Raw genomic sequence first — 22500 nt, 5'->3', positions numbered from 1 at the left:
CAAACACGCGTGCATTACAATGAGCCCGTCATCCGATTTCGACCTCCACCAGCCTCCCCTGACTGTCGTGGTACTCTAGGTGCTTGTCAGTCTGTGTCTGTCCCCAGCGACGGAATGTACCATAGGTCCCTGCAGGCAGGGGTGGCCCCGTCCTCAGTCACCCTATCATGATCACTTCAGATTAGACCATGTTCATTTGGTCACGGGGGACGCAAATCCAGTTACCCAGCTTGACGAAACAGCCCCGAGTCAGTGACACCTAAACCACTTCCAACATCCAACTACTCTGGAGAGAGATTTGGGGCGACGACGCACGGTCGCTTCGCCTCGATATTACAGCCAGTTTATCTGTCAGGTTGCTGGCTCCTGCTTTTGTCGCCTGGAGTGATGCAGGAGTGTGTGTGTGTGTGTGTGTGTGTGTGTGTGTGTGTGTGTGTGTGTGTGTGTGTGGTGAGTGTGCGTATGCGTGGTGAGTGTGTGTGTGTGTGTGTGTGTGTGTGTGTGTGTGTGTGTGTTGCAGGATATCTGGGTCCTCACAGAGGGATTCAGGTCATCACAGCCGTAATAAGTGAATACTCTACCTCTAACACTGGCTAGCTGGCTAACTGGCTGGCTGGCTGGCTGGCTGGCTGGCTGGCTGGCTGCCACCATGCATGTATGTTAAAGCAGGCCAGGCCTTATCAGCTGGGCTCTCAGACAGCTTGTCCCCCCTAGGGCACCCATTTCACCCCACTAGACTAGGGTGAACACAACGGGGGAGGAGGGGAGACAGGCTGGGGAGGGGGGGAGGGATGACACCGACGGGGGGTGGTGGTCCAAGGCACCCATTTCCCCGTACTAGACTAGGGTGAGCTGATTGCTGCCCAGCGGGGGGAGGTGGAGGAGAGGGAGGAGCAGGAGGATAGGACAGAGGGGGTGGTTCATGGTGAGCTGACTGTTACACAGCCGGTGGAGGAAGGGAGGTGGGGGGGGAGGGGGGGCTGGCCGTGAGGAGAGAGGCAGACAGCACAGGTGACAGGGGGCAGGGGGGGTCTGCAGAACCAACTCTGCCACCACCATGTAGCTCACTGGCAAATGTTAACAAGCAACACATCAACCACACCTCACACGGAAACCACCCGTACCCCACCCCCACCCCACCCATACCCCACCAGTACCCCACCCCCACCTCACCATACCTCACACGGACCAGTCTTGGTTGTCTCAAGTCAGCACCCTTCAGTACTAAACTGGAGTAACAGCTGGGGACAATGAAATGAGATGAAGTGCCACTTAAACCTGGGGACATGCCTAGTTTATCCTGGAGAGAGAGTTGGCACCCCTCATGCCCTCCCCACCACCCTACTTCCCCCCCTCTCCCCTGATGGGGGGGATGTCCAGGGTTCAGTCGTCTTTACGACTAGACAATGTTTACGTTGGCCGATGCATTCAGTTTTCCATTAAGTGTTTCAGTTGGTGGAGTTTTAACTGTCGTTGATGGTGCTGCGGTGGAGTAAGGGAAGTCTGTCAGGACATCACACCGCTTTATGTCGGTGGAGAGGTGAGGTCGTTTGAGTATGCATGATGTTATAATTGATGCTTTAGAGAAAGAAATCTGATTATGCAGAGACAGACACAGAGAGAGCGAGAGAGATAGAGAGATAGAGATGGGGGGGCAGGGGGGAGAGAGAGAGATAGGGGGGGCAGGGGGAGAGAGAGATAGAGGGGGGCAGGGAGGAGAGAGAGAGATAGAGATAGAGGGGGGGCAGGGGGGAGAGAGAGAGATAGAGATGGGGGGGCAGGGGGAGAGAGAGAGAGATAGAGATAGAGGGGGGCAGGGGGGAGAGAGAGATAGAGAGAGAGGGGAGGGGCAGGGGGGAGAGAGAGAGATAGAGATGGCGGGGCCAGGGGGGAGAGAGAGATAGAGAGACCAACACTGTTATTTATGACCATCAGAGAGTTGCTATTGATATTCATGTTTGAACTCATGTACAAGTTTAAACCCAAATCTGGGCTTCCCTCGATACTGAGCTTGTTCCTGCTCTCTTTAAAGCACCGGCCCCTCTTTGAGGTTAGGCTAGTTAGAACCGCAGGTTTATTGAGTAGATCAAATATATCAAATGGCCTGATATGTAATTTCAACCACATTCATCAAAGTATTAATGACAGTATAAACAGAATTAAACTCCTTAAAACCCCCCGAACATTCATCTACCTGCTCTGAAATGTTTATGTGTTTGAAAAGAGAAATGCTAATAATCCCAAATCCAAATAAGAAATAATTAATGCTGCCTCTTTCTTGGTGTTATTAGCATGCAAAGGCACTCTGGGTGTAATTTCTAAAGTGAGTTAAAATGACATCCCTCTCTACGTGTCTTTGCCCAAAGGCAATCTGACAACTCAAATGCACTTTGTAAGAATGAAAAAAAAGTTAATGGCGCCAGTTATTTTTTCTTTCCAGACATTTTTCAAATATTTAATTATGAGAATGATAAAAATGAATATGCAGGAGATTATTTTTCAAAGAAACAGTCTGTCACCTCCGAGTTAGAAATCGATATTTGTTACCTTGAGCTTGGAGTTCAGTTTATTATATAAAAGAGTTTGAAATGAAAATGTACTGCGACTCTCTCTCTCTGTCTCTCTCTCTCTCTCTCACACACACACACACACACACACACACACACACACACACACATACACACACATACACACACACACACACACACACACACACACACACACACACACACACACACACACACACACACACATACACACACACACACACACACACACACACACACACACACACATACACACACACACACACACACAGCCCGACCGTGCGTTCTCGTGTCTTCATTACTTCTCCCTCTCCTGTCCTTCGGCTGTATTATATGCCGCTCAAGTCCAGCAGAAATCAAAACCACATTTTTTTATTATTTCTTCATTTATATTCCGCCTTCGCCGCTGCTTGGCTATCGGATCAAAGATTACCCAACTTGCTTTGCAAATAAAGGCAACAAGGAGCACTTTAGGCAGTAATTATGAGCATCGGAGTGGTTTGTGGGAAATGCGGCAGCACGCTATTGCAGCCTATTACAGAGGGTCTCTTTGTGGTTTGCGTTGGTGTCCACATGTCAAACCTGCTAATACTTAATGAATTCTATCAAACGAAATACAATCAGTGGTAATCTGCCGGGCCATAGATGTGTGTGTGTGATGCGTGAACGCAGTAAGGCGGCCGGCCACTTGATATCCCTGCTCGTGTACGTGTCCGGCAGCGTCTTTGTGAAAGACAAACTGATTGCTTTCTAAATTGGGCCCCAGACCAGCACATGGTAACGACGCAGCGCTGCTCTCGGTCAGACGGTCTGAAACAATCATTAGTTCAAACATGTTCTCGGCTTTCTTTGAACAATAACCCCAAGAAGTGTTTGAAGATGTTCCGTGGAGAGAAAATTCACTAGAAAACATTGTATATGCAACTTTAATAACAATAGGGACTCACTGTAGTACCAGCTACATATCTACTTCTATAGACTGATATAGATTCAGAGAAAGGTGGAATATTACCAATCTGTATATAATTACATCCAGTATAGAAAGTGATGCTGCAGTATTGAAGGTTACACATCTTACAGAGACACATATGAGGTTGTGTTGTATTTTGCATTAGTTGCTTTGAAGATTACAATGAAACTGGAACCCTGCTGCAACAATATTACTCCCAGAAAAAGGACTTGTATATGTTCAGTACAGCCCCCCCCTCTCCCTCCCCCTCCCCCTCCCTCTCTCCTGGTGAGCGCATGCACACAATGCCAGAAGGCTAAAGCCCACCTGTCCCTCTGTATGAATACCACGGCAGCTTGTTAATATTTCATGTTTCGTTTTAATCATGGTTAAACTTGTGATCGGGCTGTATGGGGGTTTGAAGGGGGAGGAGCTGCAGTGGATCTACGGGTGAAAGGGGTGGTTGGGGGTCTCCTGTTGTGTGTGTGTGTGTGTGTGTGTGTGTGTGTGTCTAGGAGAACTCCTGTAGTATGTGTTAATAACTATATAGTTGTTTATTTTCCACCCTCTTTCTCTCTCTCTCTCTCTCTCTCTCTCTCTCTCTCTCTCTCTCTCACTCTGTCTCTCTCTCTTTCTCTCCCTCTCTCCCTACCCCTCTCTCTTTCCCTCCCTCTCTCCCTACCCCTCTCTCTTTCCCTCCCTCCCTCCCTACCCCTCTCTCTTTCCCTCCCTCTCTCCCTACCCCTCTCTCTTTCCCTCCCTCTCTCCCTACCCCTCTCTCTTTCCCTCCCTCTCTCCCTACCCCTCTCTCTCCTTCCTTCAGGACCAAGCACTTAGCCCTCAGTCAAGCTGGAATAATTGTCAATGAATATTTAACCAGGCTTGGGTGGTAAGGATAGGAGGATAGGCATCAGTAAGTTATGCTATGGAAGCTCTCTGTTATTAATACAGCTGATGTTACTGATACACTCCAGTCACTGGACCAGAGAGACACCTGCCACTGGATTAGGAGAGCTATTGAAAACCATGAAGTTGCAAATACATAAATACATCAAAGTGGGCCACAGAACTAGGGCTATATACTGTACCAGGGGAGGCTGGTGGAGGTAGAAATCGGAGGACGGGCTCATTGTAATGCATGGATAAGAATGAAAACAGGAATGGTATCAAATACACGTGTTTGATACCATTCCTCATTCAGACCGTTCTTCATTCCATCCCATATGTTACAATGAGCCCGTCCTCCGATTTCTACCTCCACCAGCCTCCACTGGCCTGTACTGTGAAACATGACCAATGGGATTTGATTGGACAGAATATTCCAACAGATATAAACATTGATTCATGCCTTATCCCCGCCCACTGAGCTTCTAGAACTTTCAAGATCATGTGACTTGTCCCCCCCCCCCTCCCCCCCCCCCCGATGTTACTCTCCCCATCGTCAGAATGCTCAACATTTCTTTTATTCTAATCAGGGGAGCTTATAGCCAATCTGCTCGTCATAAAACTGTCGCCAGTGTTATGATGTATCGGTGCCAGAATTACCTTATCACCGCGGCAACCGAACATGCCTCACAGGTGAAAGACAAAAATATGTCCCATCATTCCCTCCGAGTCCCCAATGAATGTCAGAGGAGCCTTCTGATGGCTTTCCCTGCTCCTCCCCCTCCCCCTGCCTCTCCCTGCCTCCCTCCCCCTGCCTCTCCCACCCTCTTCCTCGCTCCCCCTCCATTCCTCCTTCTCTCTATCTCCCTCCCTGCCTACCTCCTCTCCTTTCCCTACCTCTCTTTACCTCTCGTTACCTCTCTCTGCCATCCCTCCCACCTCCCTCCCTCCCTCCCTCCCTCCTTCCCTCCTCCCTCGCTCCGTTCTTGAAGTGATATAAAATTCTAATGTCTGCCCTCTGGTTGTCTCCTCCCTGAAAGCTGGCCAGAGAGCTGAAGGTACGCTATCTGCCAAGCGTAGAGAGAGAGAGAGAGAGAGAGAGAGAGAGAGAGAGAGAGAGGGACTGGTGGAAGAGACTCAGTCATAAAGTATATATCTCCCTCTGAGGGGCTAGATATGACACCAGTCCTATCTTCAATATTGAAATGAATATATTCTATATTCTCTACCAACAGTAGCATCTGGTATTCTCTACCAGATGCAGAAGCAGAGGCAGGTTTTTACCTGTTACCCATCCACCACTGCCTTTCAACTCTCTGATAAGCCAGAAGTATGTCTCCTCTAGTTTTATAGCAAGCTTCGACAGACTCTTTGAGTTCTAGACTATAGGGTCACAAAGCTTGCCATGTTGATCAGAAGTATATATATATAAAAAGAGATGGCAACTGGATCCCTTCAAAGAAGTTTTATTTGCTGACGCGTTTCGGAGCACACTCCTTCGTCAAAGCATGGACTTGGTTTAGTAGCCTCGATATTATCCCTTTGTTGTTGTTGAGGAAACCACAATGGACGCAGATGACACACACACACACACACACGCACACACACACACACACACAGACACACACACAATGGATGCTGACGACTATCTGATACCGTAGAAACATCTTATCAAGTATTACATTTCACTGTCAGATGTACGGGTCCAGTACTGTATCATTGAACATGGTCCTGTGGACAGAGGACAGATCAGAGGTTATCCTCTTGGCCCCTGGCTGTCCGTCTGGGCTGCAGTGAGGAGCCTGGTCGTCAACACAGGCATGGTTACACCAGGGGAGGCTGGTGGAGGTAGACGTCGGAGGACAGGCTCATTGTAATGCATAATCTTTCCATTCCATGCATTACAATGAGCTCGTCCTCCGAAGTCTAACCTCCACCAGCCTCCCCTGGTTGACAAGAAAGTTGAGTTGAGTTAAGAATTCTACAAACAGAATGCGGTTATCACATGGCTTAGTAGTGATTTATGTTGGGCTTTGATATCTGGTCTAAGTGGAATAGTGTCCTTGAACAACAGCGTTAGTAACCAGGAGTGGACCACTCTAGGAGGGGGAAGCAGAATACATAAGCTGTGTGGGGCAGGGGAGGCTCGTGGGGAGGCTGAGGGAGGGAGGGGAAGCTTGCAGGGGAGGCTGGGGGAGGGAGGGGAGGCTTGCAGGGGAGGCTGGCGGAGGGAGGGGAGGCTTGCAGGGGAGGCTGGGGGAGGGAGGGGAGGCTTGCAGGGGAGGGAGGCAGGGGAGGCTGGTGGAGGTAGAAATCGGAGGACGGGTTCATTGTAATGGAATGAGAAATGGTATCAAACACTCTATGATCTCCTATGACTGTGTGTCATCTGCATTAATGAAAGAAGCACTGCCTGGATCCTCTGGGTATTACTGGTCCTGTCAAACACGCCACGGGAATACAACTATACCATAAATCACATGAAGTTGTGGTTGGGTTTGGGACTACGTAGGGGCGAGAGGCTGAACACTCATCTGAATGAACAGTATGGATGATCAGATGATCATGCTTGTAAAGCCTTGTATATGGATATACAACAGAATAGTATTTGGTATTATACATGCTATTTAGTAGTCGATATTTATTAATTTGATTAAAAATCTGTTTTTATTTTTTTCTAGATGAAATTGATTCGAATCGGCAGGTTTTTGCTAGTTAATTTGGATTTGAGTTAAATAAATCCCAATACCAGATGAATCAATCGATCATATGATCAATTTCTTCTAGTGATCATTACGGTTGATTAGAATGACGGGCATGTCATTGGAACATCCATTATGCGTGTGTGTGTGTGTGTGTGTGTGTGTGTGTGTGTGTGTGTGTGTGTGTGTGTGTGTGTGTGTGTGTGTGTGTGTGTGTGAGAGAGTCCCAGGTCCGTGGTGTTGTTCCGTTGTAAGTCAGTGTTGGCGTTGACATGTTTGGTTGTTGTGTCGTTTGTCCCGTCTCATTGGGCTCTCAGCTGAAACGTTCTCTCTCCTGTGAGCTTCCTGCATGTGTTTGTTTTGAGGAGTATTGTTCTGAATCTCAAACAATATTTATGTTTTGCTCATTTCCAAACAACAGCAGTGGAATAGCTGATATTGTCTTGGCAGACAACAGAGAATTATACATTACTGAGTTTCTAACAAAGTTGTTGTCAAATTACATTTAATAGCTCAGAATTATACAGAACTTTCTCTAATTACCTCTTCATTTCCCGTCGAAGTGTTAACTTTCTCCCACCACCCCTGATGTAAATAAATGAGTGAGTCATGTGATTCTTTTGTTGTGGATGAACTCCGGATGATGGATTTGTAGGCTGTTTCAATTGGTTGGCTAATTTGATAGTCTGTCCTCAGTGCATTTTCAATGATCTCTAAACGTAATTACTCCCCATCACGTTCAAACACACATACCCCCCCCCAACCCCCCCAACCAATCCCCAACTACCTCACCCTACCATTCCTTCACCTCGCACAAATCCATTGTAAGGTTATTGTCAACCACTCCCAGACAGACAGACAGACAGACAGACAGACAGACACACACACACACACACACACACACACACACACACACACACACACACACACACACACACACCTCCACCCCCCTGTCTGGAACCTGCTGAGAAGGTTCATAGGGAGACTACTATGGTTGAAGTTTTTCTTCTGAATTCACTTCTAAATCATATTTGATTTCATGCATAATTGGTTTGTCCATCAGCATGCGTCGGACCCCTGGCTGTGGCGGTAGATCTACAGCATCACACACCACTGATGAAACTCTGCTATGCCACAACAGCCAATATGCATTAGAAGAATAGCCCGGTTCCAACCCGCTGCCCCGCAATGAGCTGGAGGTAATTTACCCCGGCCGGCGCCGGCCAGGACGGCTGGGAACAGCACCTCTCTGACAACACAAAGCAGCGCCGCATATTCAACCATCGGCAGCTTTCAATTTCTGATAGAGTTCCTCCTCGCTCCCGGCAACCCAGCGGATTAAACCTCATACACCTAATTACCTTTTAAAATGATATTTTAATTAAATATCAAGGTAAGCAAAAAATGGATTCCAAAATAATTAATCAAACATCACACACACACAAAAAAAAAAAACTCAATTTTTTTTCTTTTTCTGCTTGGCCCAGCAGAAATAGAGAGACGCTTTATTTCGGTCTCAGAGATTCAATCTTGTTTAATTCTCTCTCTCTGCCTCCTTTTCTAAATAAACACTTCTAAAAGCTTTCTTCATCTGCGGTGGGGGCAGAGGACATGATAGAGGTAATCAATATTTCCAGCATTTTAATTAAAAGCGTTAGAGGAATAAATCCATTTAATTATCAGTAAATGAAACACAAGGTCGTTTTACCTGACAGAGAGTTTGAAGGTGGCTTACTGGTTGGAATGAGCACAGCAGCCTCGCGTCAGCCCCGCGTGTCAGAGTGTCAGGCCCGTTTAGCTGCTGTCAACTTGCAGGTTCACACACACACACACACACACACACACACACACACACACACACACACACACACACACAGACGTGCACATGCACACATACAGACACACACACACACACACACACACACACACACACACACACAGACACACACACACACACCCCTAGCGGGGTTAACCCCTTGCGGCCCTGTTAACTCCCTTGCTCGACTACAGAGAGAGGCAACCTGATGTGGAGCCAAAACTCTAAATATCCTGCTATTGTTGGAGACCTCAATAATCTCTGGATGCTTCCATTCAGCCTGGAGAGAGGCTTGAGGAGGGGGATTGAACCAGGATCTCTCCTCCTCTCCCCCCAGAGCTCCCCCTGGCTCACAGACCTGGGATGTTTAGACAGAGATCCACGTGCTGCTGTTGATAAGGAGTCTTATGAACACCAAGGTTATCAGATCTGTCTCAATGCTGTTATTGTGAGGAGACGAGGCCGTCGGAAGCAGCAGGGTTGTTACTGTAAACACTTGTTCTCAGACGGTTGGTGTTCCACCTCTGGTGGAGGGAGGCGGGGGGACGCTCCATGATCCTGACGGTGTGTCTGTTGCACTACAGCTTTGAATACAGGTTTAGACCAGGGGAGGCTGGTGGAGGTAGAAATCAGAAGACGGGCTCATTGTAATGCATGGAATGGAATGAGGAATGGTATCATCACGATCATTACAATGAGCCCGTCCTCCGATTTCTACCTCCACCAGCCTCCCCTAGTTTAGACATACAATCTTCAAGACAAGCTAACCGACTAGCTACTAAACAGAATGCCCTGACAGAAAAACAACAACAACAACAACAACAGCAACAACAACAACAACAACAACAAATTCCTCCATCTGGAACAAATACAACAAATAATGAATAGTGATACAAATGGAATGTAACTCTGCCCTGAGCACTTACCTGGAATGGTCCTGTAATGGTCCTGGTCATTTGTCACTGTGAATCGTTGTGGAGATGTTGTTTTTTCCTCCTACTGTTAATGAAATAGTAAAGTTAGATAACCGTGCGTCGTGTCCTGGCTTTATGCATCGATCTTTACAATTGCTTTTCTTTGTTTTATTGCTGAAATCAATTTCCTTCCCAGTGATTGCCAAGAAAGAGAGTTTAAAAGCAGTGGCTCCATGCAGTGTTTTTACCTTCCACCATTCCCCCTCTCCTCTAATGGCCACCAGGATAACGCTTTGGTGAAGAGAAGTATAGCTGGAGTGGAATGGTGCCAATCCGGTTAGCAAATCAAACACACCTCTGAGAGCACAGTGCAGAAAGCCACTGTCTACGGTTGATTGAATCACAACCTTGTGCCAGCACTATAACATCAGCCCTCGTACCAACACTATAACACCCTCGTACCAACACTATAACACCCTCGTACCAACACTATAACACCCTAGTACCAACATGATAACATCAGCCCTCGTACCAACACTATAACACCCTCGTACCAACACTATAACACCCTAGTACCAACACGATAACATCAGCCCTCGTACCAACACTATAACACCCTCGTACCAACACTATAACACCAGCCCTCGTACCAACACTATAACACCCTCGTACCAACACTATAACACCAGCCCTCGTACCAACACTATAACACCCTCGTACCAACACTATAACACCCTCGTACCAACACTATAACACCCTCGTACCAACACTATAACACCAGCCCTCGTACCAACACTATAACACCAGCCCTCGTACCAACACTATAACACCCTCGTACCAACACTATAACACCAGCCCTCGTACCAACACTATAACACCCTCGTACCAACACTATAACACCAGCCCTCGTACCAACACTATAACACCCTTGTACCAACACTATAACACCAGCCCTCGTACCAACACTATAACACCCTCGTACCAACACTATAACACCAGCCCTCGTACCAACACTATAACACCCTCGTACCAACACTATAACACCAGCCCTCGTACCAACACTATAACACCCTTGTACCAACACTATAACACCAGCCCTCGTACCAACACTATAACACCCTCGTACCAACACTATAACACCAGCCCTCGTACCAACACTATAACACCAACCCTCGTACCAACACTATAACACCCTTGTACCAACACTATAACACCAGCCCTCCTATGGTACGGTATCAAGGCTTGATCCAATGCCTGTTGACTAATTTACTCTCCTCTACAATTCACTTTGAAAACCCACAAACCCTTTCATCCAAAGAACCCCCCAAAAAACAGTAATTTCAGCTCTTCTGAGGGTTCAAAGGGAGGCGCAGCATCGAGCTGCAGCTCTGATACCAGCTTCCTCCCATTTAGAATTAAGATCTGATTTTTTATGTTACTTAATTATTTCCTAATTAGTTTGCATGTTAATTAAGATGGTGGCTAATGTTAATTACCTATATTAATGGGTTCTGGTGTAACACCTGCCCCGAGCGCTTGGCTCACGTTGCCAAATATCTTCATCAGAGCTGCTTGCCGGATGCCGTCTCTCCTCTTTCGTCCCAATCGGTGGAGGCAGAAATCAGAGGACGGGCTCATTGTAATGCATGGAACGGAATAAGGAACGGTATCAAACACCTCTGATTTCTGCCTCCACCAGCCTCCACCCCTGCGTCTCATCGGTGGAACGTTGAAAGGCAGCGTGGATTTGAACACGGGAGAGCTGTGGAGGGAGGAGAGTTGGAAGGGATTTCAGTTTTTTTTTTTTTTTTTTTCAAAGCCAGGAATGTTATGAATATGATGTGTACACCTTCTCATGATGGAGGTGGTGTAATGGTGTGGGGAATGTTTTCTTGGAACACTTTGGGCCCGTTAATAACAATCAATCATCGCTTGAATGCCACAGCCTATTTGAGTATTGTTGCTGACCATGTGCATCTCTTCATGGCCACAATTTACCCATCTTCTAATGGCTACTTCCAGCATGATAATGCACCATGTCACAAAGCAAAAGTCGTCTCAAACTGGTTTCATGAACATGACAATGAGTTCAGTGTTCTTCAGTGGCCTTCCCAGTCACCGGATCTGAATCCAATAAAATACCTTTGGGATGTGGTAGAACGGGAGATTCACAGCCTGAAAGTGCACCTGATAAATTGGCAGGAATTGCGTGACGCAATCATGGTGATGTCATCATGGACCAGAATCTCAAAAGAATGTTTCCAACATCTTGTGGAATCAATGGCACGAAGAATTGAGGCTGTTTTGAGAGCAAAGGGAGGCCCTACCCAGTATTAGTATAGTGTTCCTAATAAAGTGCTCGGTGAGTGTATATTTCAGTGTTGTCCAGTGTAGTTTTGACTACTGCAGGTATATTTTGCAAAAGAGACTCTTTCTCACTGATACTAACCTAGATACGATAAAGGTAATATGAAAGATACAGTGTAAAATGAATGGGTTGATAATGGTTATTATTGGCTCCTCAGTAGCAATTGTCTCAGACATACTTTTACCCCATTTCTGTATCTAACCGTTGCATTCGAGATGAGTACACAATATAATCAATACTGTTGCATGCCTAATCATGTCAGGCATCTGAATGTAGTCATTTTGACAAATTTGTCTTGAAGCACACACACACACACACACACACACTCGATAAAGATTAGATGATATCCATGCTCTAGTGGTGCAAACCAGAACACTGTTAGATTGAGAGTGGTCGTCTGTAATAGAGAGAAAATGATGATCACACGATCGATAGGACCCCCCACCTGGCTAATCTATACAGGGAACATTGCCTGAGCTCTGCTCCCAACGTCAGCTCTCCTCCCCAGCCACGGTGACGCTGCTCTTTGGGTCCTCTTCTGCTCCTCGCTAGCAGGGATCAGCGATTAAATGTCACCTTTCAGCAACAACATTAAATAAGAAGCAGCAATTTAGCTCCTAGCAATTGCTAATTTCACGCCCTGATAAATGTTGCAGGAGCCAAACCTTTTCAAAGTCCCGTAGATGTTCCCTTAAAGCTGCAGGAGAGGTGTGGTAGGGGGGGTTAGGGACAGGGAGGTGTGGTAGGGGGGGTTAGGGACAGGGAGGTGTGGTAGGGGGGGTTAGGGACAGGGAGGTGTGGTAGGGGGGGTTAGGGACAGGGAGGTGTGGTAGGGGGGGTTAGGGACAGGGAGGAGTGGTAGGGGGGGTTAGGGACAGGGAGGTGTGGTAGGGGGGGTTAGGGACAGGGAGGAGTGGTAGGGGGGGTTAGGGACAAGGAGGAGTGGTAGGGGGGGTTAGGGACAGGGAGGTGTGTGTGTGTGTGTGTGGGGGGGGGGGGTTAGGGACAGGGAGGTGTGTGTGTGTGTGTGTGGGGGGGGGGGGTTAGGGACAGGGAGGTGTGTGTGTGTGTGTGTGGGGGGGGGGGGTTAGGGACAGGGAGGTGTGTGTGTGTGGGGGGGGGGGGTTAGGGACAGGGAGGTGTGGTGGGAGGGGTTAGGGACAGGGAGGTGTGTGTGTGTGTGTGTGGGGGGGGGGGGTTAGGGACAGGGAGGTGTGTGTGTATGTGTGTGGGGGGGGGGGGTTAGGGACAGGGAGGTGTGGTGGGAGGGGGGGGTTAGTGCCCTCCTGGATGGTTTTCATCTGCATCCCCTCCTGGCCTGCCAAGCCATGTTAGGGAGTCTGAGACATTGTCTATTTTTAAAACATGATTAAAGACTAGGGATGCTCCGATCGATCGGCCACCGATGTAAATCGGCCGATTTTCACTCCAAATGACTCGATTGGTGGTCACCAAATTAGCCAATCGCAAAATCCGATCTTTTACGAGCGAGCTGTGCCGTTTAAGTGGTATGAAAAGTGTCGGAAAAAGACCCAAAAAATGCAATTTGCAATACGTGTAAAAAAAGAAATCTCACGTGGAGGACAGATATTTCACATATTTTATTTTGTTATACCTTATGTAGGCGGAGGTAGACTGCCATAAATATTTTCATATAGAGAATGTATGAAATCTCCCAATTTCTTTTTTGACCATATCTAGACATCAGGTCTAGAAGACAAGATTGTTACTGTATTTTACTGTACTAGCCCCTTTGATTTCTTCTTGTTTTAATTAAAAGAGAGGTTACAAAATTCAAAATATGTCACTTAGCATTTGTCTGATATACTGTATATTGAAGTACGTATATATCTGATATACAGTGAATAATATTTGGAGGGCCTATTCATCAGTTTAATGAGTGTTTAATAAAGTCAAGACAGTGTCATCACATGGATACAGTAGTGTGGGTAAGACCATTCTAAGAAGAGACGGCCGGTTCAGTTAGAGTAAACATTTTCTTTTTAAAAAATCGCTATCGGACGATTCTGAGGAAAGGAATCGGTGATCGGTCCTCATCCTAACTATTTTTATTTGTATTATTATTATAAAAAGAAATCATTCTCTTTATCCATTGTTATTTCTATTTTTTCATACTTACCCTTATTTTATGTGTATGTTTTTATCTGATGTGCACTAAAATAATGCACTTAAACAACCTCTCATTTCCAACAGCTAGATATTCTCACTATTCTAGAAGCAGTAGCCGTAGCCATGGTGTGTGTGTGTGTGCGTGTGTGCGTGTGCGCGCGCGCGCGCGCGCGCGTGTGTGTGTGTGTGTGTGTATGTATGTGTGTGTGTGTGTGTGTGTGTGCGCGCATGTGCGCGTGTGTGTGAGGTGTATGTCAGACCACACTGTAATAACATCCATAACATTCCCATGATTCATACCAGAAGAGCACGGCGCGTATTAAACCCACACTTTATGAGCGGTGATTTGAAAGTAATAGTTTTCAAATGAGTTTCATGTTTTTCCTGATGCCTCCTTAGAGGGCTATACTCTGTGGAAAATAAAACCTTTACAGCGTGTTTCTGATGGGGAAAAGAGAGGATGACAGAGAGAATGACATTTTTTCTCATTTTTCTTTTTTCCCCCCAAACAATGTTGGATACAGTGCATACTATTCTCCAGCATTACCTTGTTGATGGGGAGGATTTTCACAATGGTGACCCCCTACACCATGAGTCACGCACACACACACACACACACACACACACATACACACACACACACACACACACACACACACAGACACACTCTCCCAGGTGAATTATGCTTTCCAAGCATGCATGCGTCCTCTCTCCTGTGTGATCTAGCCAGAGCACATCAGAGCAGCCATGATGGGAGGCATTTCAAACAGGCCAATGTATGTTCTGGCTGTTGTGAACACTAGTCGGAGGGGGGGCCGGGAGAGGTAGCGGCGTTGGTGGGAGGGGGGGTTGGACGCGCTGGCGATGGCGGTGACTTCCCACTGCTTTTCAATCTCGCGGCGATGCGTCTCGCATTCAAAGAGGACGATAGAGAAATACATGGTCTAAATATACAGAGGCGTCCTCTTCCTCCCCTGGCCCCTCTGCTCCTCTTCCTCCTCTTCCTCCTCCATCCCCTGCCCCCTGTGTTTCCATGCTACGTACTGTAGGGCCCACCAGAGGCACATATCTCCCCTCGTTAACACACACACACACACACACACGCACACACACACACACGCACACACACACACACACAGACACGCACGCACACACACACACACACCCACCCACCCCTGTGTTTCCGTGCTGCCAACAGAGTCACTGTATCTCCCCTCGTTAACTCCTAGGCCGGCCCCAGCTGGGCCCAATAACACACGTTTCCTGTTTGTTCTGAAGCCACTAAATTCCTCTCTTCTTTTCTCTTCTCTTCTCCGCCTCTGAAGAAAGACAAAAGAGGAGAAAGCGTGACACAATTCTGTTTGGATTATTTGGATTCAGATGAAATTTGCTCTTGCGTTTTATTGGAGCCATCTGGTCACCAGAACAGCCCATGGACATCCTCGTCTGTGGCTCTTCCTTCAGCCCTCCTCCGCTTCACGTGGAAACTCTTCGTCGCCATTCGCAGCTACTCTTCTCTCTTATCTCTATCTGTAGGTGACATCTCTATCTCTCTTGTCTCTATCTGTAGGTGACATTTCTATCTCTCTTTTCGGTGGAAGACTTAACAATGATTGGCCATCATTGGTAGCACTTTGTTCTTTATATAGAACCAAATCAGGGGAGGCTGGTGGAGGTAGAAATCAGAGGACGGGCTCATTGTAATGCATGGTAAAACAGTTTGATACTGTTCCTCACTCCTCCGTTCCATGCATTACAATGACCCCCGTCCTCCGATTTCTCCCTCCACCAGCCTCCCCTGACTGTACAGTACAGCATGTGTCCTGTTCTCCTCAACCTTTAGAAGAGTCCTTGTTAGAATGTCTCCTCCACTGTGTCTGGATAATCCTTCTTCAATACACATATTTGTCTGAATGTTGAACTGGCTTTTCTATTATGAGTCATCCTTTGTTCCTGTTTTATTCAGTTTGCTTTGCATGAGAGAGGGAAGGTCAGTCGGATAGATAGATGTGTTCTTGGAAGGTTTAGCGCTGTGAGCAAGGAGATGCAACTGTGTCACACACACACACACACACACACACACACACAGACACACACACACACACACACACACACAGTATTCCAGCCCTATTGACATGTACAGTCAATAGACTAGCTAGGTGTATGTAGCTGTGAGCTCCGGCTGCTATGGTTGTTGATGACATCATCATTATGTTCCTGTGGCCTGGTCTAGGAAGGAAAGGTCAAGGTAGTAATAGAAAGGTATAAGAGACAGGTGGTGATGATGATGTCATTTCACGTGGGATCATTGACAGGTGAAACCACTAAGGGTGTCTTAGGGGAACATGTTCTTCTAGAAGTTTCCAGGGGGAACCCTGTCAATTAGCCTTGACGTGTACGGTAAACAAAAAGCCCCAAAATGACTTGATTCAGCAGGTTCTCATGTCAGAGTCTGAGACACACACACACACACACACACACACACACACCACACACCACACATACTCTCAGAAGACACACCTAAGTATTCATCAAATGATCCAAATTTATATTGATCTCCCTGCACATTAGCAGTGTACAGGCGGTGTGTGTTTTGACAGCGTTGGCGAGCGCAGGTCTGAATGATTCTCTTTGAAATAAGAACACAGGATGCAGCTCCCCCAGTTCCCTCTGTCTGCATATGTGAATACGCTGTGCTGGGAGGGGCGGCTACGCTACGCGAGGAAATCAAACCCTGGCCTGCCTCGGTTCACAGGGTTAGACGTCCCTCTGGCAAGGAGAGGGGGAGAGGGAGGGAGGGGGGACAGAGAGAGAGAGAGGGGAGGGAGCGAGAGAGAGAGAGAAAGAGAGAGGGTTACAGAAATAAATAAATCAGCTGCTGAATGGAGTTGTTGATGTGTGATGTGCGTTCCCTATGTAGAGGTCATAGAGAGTGGTCATACATGTCTGGAAGCGTAGCATGCTAGGGAATGATCACTCAGAGGACGCATATCAGATACGGGCGATCATCATGACATTGAGGCCTTCTGTACTGAAGGGACCTAGTCCTACTGGCCATCCCATTCTCCTGATTCTTCAAAGACTTCTACACTGAGATAGATATCCACTATGAACCGGGCTCGGACTGGTCATCCATATCATGCCTGACAGACTCCTGGAAGATCCTTTCAAACTTGGAAGACCACCATCTAGAGGAGAGGAGGGGAGAGGGGAGGAGGGGAGTAGAGGGAGGGAGGGAGGGAAGGAGAGGAGAGCATCTGAATGATATGCTGTCCTGTCCTATTCTGGACCACACTGTTCTCAAGCTCAAGGTGGCCTGAGCACAGGAGAAATTACTTTTGTCTGTGGTCTGCATTAGTCATTATAGGTGTGTGTGTGTGTGTGTGTGTGTGTGTGTGTGTGTGTGTGTGTGTGTGTGTGTGTGTGTGTGTGTGTGTGTGTGAGAGAGAGCAGGCAGAGTGAGTCAAAGAGAAGCCAAATGAAAGCAGGAGGAGGAGAGGAGGGGAGAGGTGGAGGAGAAGGAGAGAAGGAGAAGTGGCCACCGTGGCGTTGGCTAATCCTCCTCGTTAGATTCATTTCATTCCCTAAATGAACGCCAGAGCAGGACGGGGCTCTCATAACCACGGCGACACGCTGCAAATGAAACGAGAAAGCCCATGCATCTTCCTGTTGATTTACTTGTTTATTATGGAGTGTGTGTGTGTGGTGTGTGTGTGTGTGTGTGTGTGTGTATGTGCGTGCGTGTGTGTATGTGGGCGCATGTGTTTGTGTGCGAAGTGTGTGTACGTATGTGTGCGTGGTGTATGTGTGTGTGTGCGTGGACGTGTGTGTGTGTGTGTGTGTGTGTGTGCGTGCGCGCACGTTTCTGATTGAGGAGCCTGTTTGCATTCATAGAACGCTTTGACCTTTATCACGGCATCTGCAAAATAGACAGAATGGTTGAGACGAGAGACGTAAACAAAGACACTTTACACAGAGTTAAGGAACGAGAGGCTCTGATTGGCTCAGCCCAAGACTTCATCTCCATATAGTTAGTCTTCAATTCCAGCTCGCTGCAGGCCAGGGGAGGCTGGTGGAGGCCAGGGGAATCTGATGGAGGCCAGAGGAGGCTGGTTGAGGCCAGGGGAAGCTGGTGGAGGCTGGTGGAGGCCTGGGGAGATGCATGGAACGGATTGAGGAATGGTGTCAAGCACGTAGATTCCCCAGTCTGTTCCATGCATTACAATGAGCCCGTCCTCCAATTGTCTACCTCCACCAGCCTCCCCTGATACCTACCTATGTACCAATACAATAAATAAATACCATACCCAGTGAGAGTGATATTTCTCCAGTGTCTGATGTCTCCTATGTTGATGTTGTTGTTGATGTTGTTGTTGTTGTTGTTGTTGTGTTGCAGGTTGAGCTGCTGCAGAGCCATCGTGAGGCCCAGAGAGATGCCCTGGACCAGATGAGTCTGCGGCTGCAGCGGCAGCAGTACTGCAGCACCACAGACAGGGGGAGGGACTACACACACATGGCCAAGAATAACAGGTACCACTCCACTGGATGTTCACACTGGAGGATGCATAGAATAGAAGGAGGAGAGGAGAAGAGAAGAGGGGGGGAGGGGAGGGGAATAAAGGGAGAGGAGGGAACTAGGGGAGGAGAGAGTAGAGTAGGGGAGGGGAGGAGGGGAGGATTGGATAGGGGAGGTGGAGGGGAGAGGAGGAGAGGGCAGAGGAGAGGAGAGGAGAGGAGAGGAGAGGATATAACAGGATAGAACAGAATGTAACCGAACAGAATAGAATGGATTCTTCTCAGTGAGTGTTTATCAGGAACACCGTAACTACAGTTTGTTATTCCAGCTACATTAGTGCCTCATCCTTCAAGGACGTCTAACCCCAAACCTTGAAAACACAGAGAAGAAGAACTCTTCTCCTCCGAGCGACAGCACGCCAGTGAAGTTGGATCCTCATTTTAAAACAGTGTTTGTTCTCAGCAGAATGAGATGTCACACACACACACACACACACACACACACTATCGCCACAGCTTCATACGGGTGGCATCGTAATCTGGCCTCCCCAGTCGTCGGGGGCCGGTCACGGCTCTCTCTGCCGTTTCACGCCTGGCTTTGAGACCCCCCCCATCACCATAATTCAGGAGCGACACGCGCGCACACACACACACACACACACACACACACACACACACACACATGCCTGCATGTACACACATGCACACGTGCGCACGCACACGTACACATGTATACACACACGCACATGTACTGTGTAAATTGGTCTGGTGTTCAACACAATTCACTCCTCCTGGTTCATCCCTCCCTCTCTCTATACCTCTCTCTACCCATCCCTGCCTCCCCTGCCTCTCTCTTCCTCCCCTGCCTCTCTCTTCCTCCCCCTCCATCATCATCATTTCATCACCTCATCATTTTCCTGTCTCTCCTGAGGCTCCTCTCTTTCTGCCTCTTCATCCCTCTCCCTTCCTCTTCTCTCTACCTCTTCTCTCTCCCTTCCTCTTTTCTCCCTTCTTCTTCTCTCGCCCTTCCTCTTCTCTCTCCCTGCCTTTCTTCTCTCGCCCTTCCTCTTCTCTCGCTCTACCTGTCTTTTCTCTCTCTCTACCTCTTCTCTGTTCCCATGACGGTTCCGGCCTATCTCTCCCTACCTCTCTTCCCTCTCTTCCCTCTCCTCCCTCTCCTCCCTCTCCTCCCTGTCTCCCCCACCACGGTTCCGGCCTGTCGGATCACTAGCCAGCCTCTCAGCCTTGAAGCTGATAAATACAGGACAGCTGCCATTCAAGGAGAGAAGCTCTCCAAACACTCCACCACAGAGAGAGAGAGAGAGAGAGGGAGGGGGGGAGACTCTCCCTAAGACCCCCGTTACAGCCCCCCCCCCCACCACCACCCCCCTCCAGATTAGCCACAGGGATTAACAGCATCAATTAAAGGTCTTCTCTTCTCTCTCTTCTCTTCTCTATCAAAGTGTCAGCTGAACTGAGACATGAGGAGTGTCAATAAGGAGCGTCCCAACCTTTCCTGGCCATCGCTCAGTGTGACAGGCTGGCGTGTGTGATGGGGAGAAGAGGGGGGAGAGAAGGGTGGAGGAGGGGAGGGGAGGGGTGGGGTGGGGTGGGGTGATGAATTAGGTACAGTAGCGCGTGGCTCCTATCAGCAGAGCAGCGCTGGTCCTCAGCACAGGGAGATTGATGTTAAATGGATCTGAAGAGAATAGAGGAAGGCAGAGAGCATCCATTTCAGCTGCTCCCTTCTGTCAGAGCCCAGAGTCTCGGCTGGAGCTGCTCTCCTCTCCCAGAGAGGCCCTTCTCCTCTCGTTTACATTTAACACATGTCGACTCCTCTCCTCTCCTCTCCTCTCCTCGCTGGGGGGGGGGGGGGGGGGGGGAGGGGGGGTTGGGAAGAGAGGCAGGGAATCTCTGGAGAGGAATGTAGAAACGGAGGTTTTAGGGCGTTTGAGATTGAGTAGGTTGTACAGTGGGAGTGTGAGTGCAGCAGAGAGGTAGCTAACGACGCTGACACAGAGAGATGTTGACAGTTCAAACGACTCTAAAGCCTCCGCTGCCAAACGGATCCCGCTGTTCCAACGAATTTATCCTCCCTTGTTTATTTGTTTACATGCCCTGAGAGATTGTGTTTTACAAGCGTTTAGTTTTGTATTAGCGAGAAGAACAGGAAAAAAAACAAATCAAAAAAACCATATCGCGGAATATTGTAGCGTATTTATCTGTTTAACTTACAAAAGGCATATTCTGTCTTGGCATAATGAGCTGTGTTGCCGTGTAAACGCCTTGGGGGTGACTTCTTCTCTTCCTGCTCGAGATTACACCATGTCACCGCGCTTCTGATTTCCTGTCTCTCTCGTTCTGTTATGATCAATGTCCCCAGTATAACAAGAGGTAAAATATTCATATTTCTCTCTCGACGTCATTTTGTTTCATCAATGTCTGCTTGGGAATGCTAATGCATACAGTGTTGCCACCCCGCCGCTTGAAATTACACATGTACAAGCCCCGGCCCAATCCCCCTTCGTGTGTTCAGTTTGTTGCTGCGGTAAATTGAAATAAAGAGGGGAGGGTTGTTGATATTTGTGCTTTCTCTTGTGGTGGTTATTTGGGTAATCTCATTCATGGTTTTTTCTTTCTTCGGGGACAACTCTGTCGATTGCTTTGTGTGAGGCGAGAGAGAAACGGCCGACAGGCTGACAGAACTGTCAAACCCTCCGCGGACCAGAGAATTCCAAACAATTTGGCCACTAATGTTTATAAACATACCCCGCCAGGCCCCCCAAAACACACCTAACAAAACCCCCTGACAGTGATGTGTGTGTGTGTGTGTCAGTGTATGTGTGTGTGTGTGTGTGTGTGTGTGTGTGTGTGTGTGTGTGTGTGTGTGTGTGTGCAATTGCCCTTGTTCGCTTTCATAAATATTTGATGTTATTTCATGTTGGGCGCGTGGGGTGGGACTGAGGAGGGGGGGGAGGAGGGAGGAGGGAGTGGGGAGGGGTGTGTGGGGGAGATTGAGCGGGATGCTGAGGGGAGGGGGGTGAGTGGGGTGGGGGGGCAGGGGGGGTTGCAGTCATGTTTAATTAAGCTGTTTTCACTGGTAGAGGTGTCACTCAGCTGTTGGGTCAGAGATCTTGTATGCCTCTACACCTTTCACCTTCCTAACCCCCCCCCCCCACACACACACACACACACACTCCCCCCCACACCCTCCCCTCCACCCCAGAGCTAGCACTGGTGCTAACAGGACAGGGTAATTACCTGGGCCTGTCAGACACTCCCTCAGTAAAGCTCCTGGGGAGGGAGGAGGCTTGTAATGCCTGGACGAGGAATGGTACCAAACACAATGTGTGAGGCCATCTCCCTGTCCTCCGATTTCTACCTCCTCCGGCCTCCCCTGGTGAAAGGACAGTCTATACAGTAACACAGTATGGGGTGTTAGCACACACATTCAGTTTGACCTGATGAAGCGTTAGATTGTCACCATAAGGGAAGCGTCACATTGACCAGGCCTTGTGGTTGTTGACCTCATGTACAGCTCTGAGTTTAGTGGGTGGTGACGTCCATACAACATCATGTTTGACAACATTCCTCTCCTGACGTTAGACTCCACATGTGGCCTCTCTATTCTAACCCCCCCCCCCCCCCCCTCCCCGTCCCCAGCCTGCAGGAGTT

The 22500-nt window shown here is 48.2% G+C and overlaps 1 protein-coding gene across 1 annotated transcript in view; it reads left to right on the top strand.

Annotated features, from left to right (window-relative positions):
* Positions 1–22500, top strand: part of akap6 (A kinase (PRKA) anchor protein 6) — a gene marked incomplete at both ends in the record, with an annotated part of 100764 nt that overhangs the window by 36348 nt on the left and 41916 nt on the right. Inside the window, 2 exons of the mRNA XM_083684092.1 lie at positions 18707–18840; positions 22489–22500. The exon at positions 22489–22500 is cut by the window's right edge and continues 109 nt beyond it. Of these exons, the coding sequence (XP_083540218.1) occupies positions 18707–18840; positions 22489–22500 (146 nt within the window). The remainder of the gene's footprint in view (positions 1–18706; positions 18841–22488) is intronic.

Source organism: Argentina silus (assembly GCF_951799395.1).
Source record: "Argentina silus genome assembly, chromosome: 13".
NCBI classification, from domain to species: Eukaryota; Metazoa; Chordata; class Actinopteri; order Argentiniformes; family Argentinidae; genus Argentina; species Argentina silus.
Note: the sequence above shows the minus strand (reverse complement) of the source record. Positions and strands in the feature narration are given on the sequence as shown.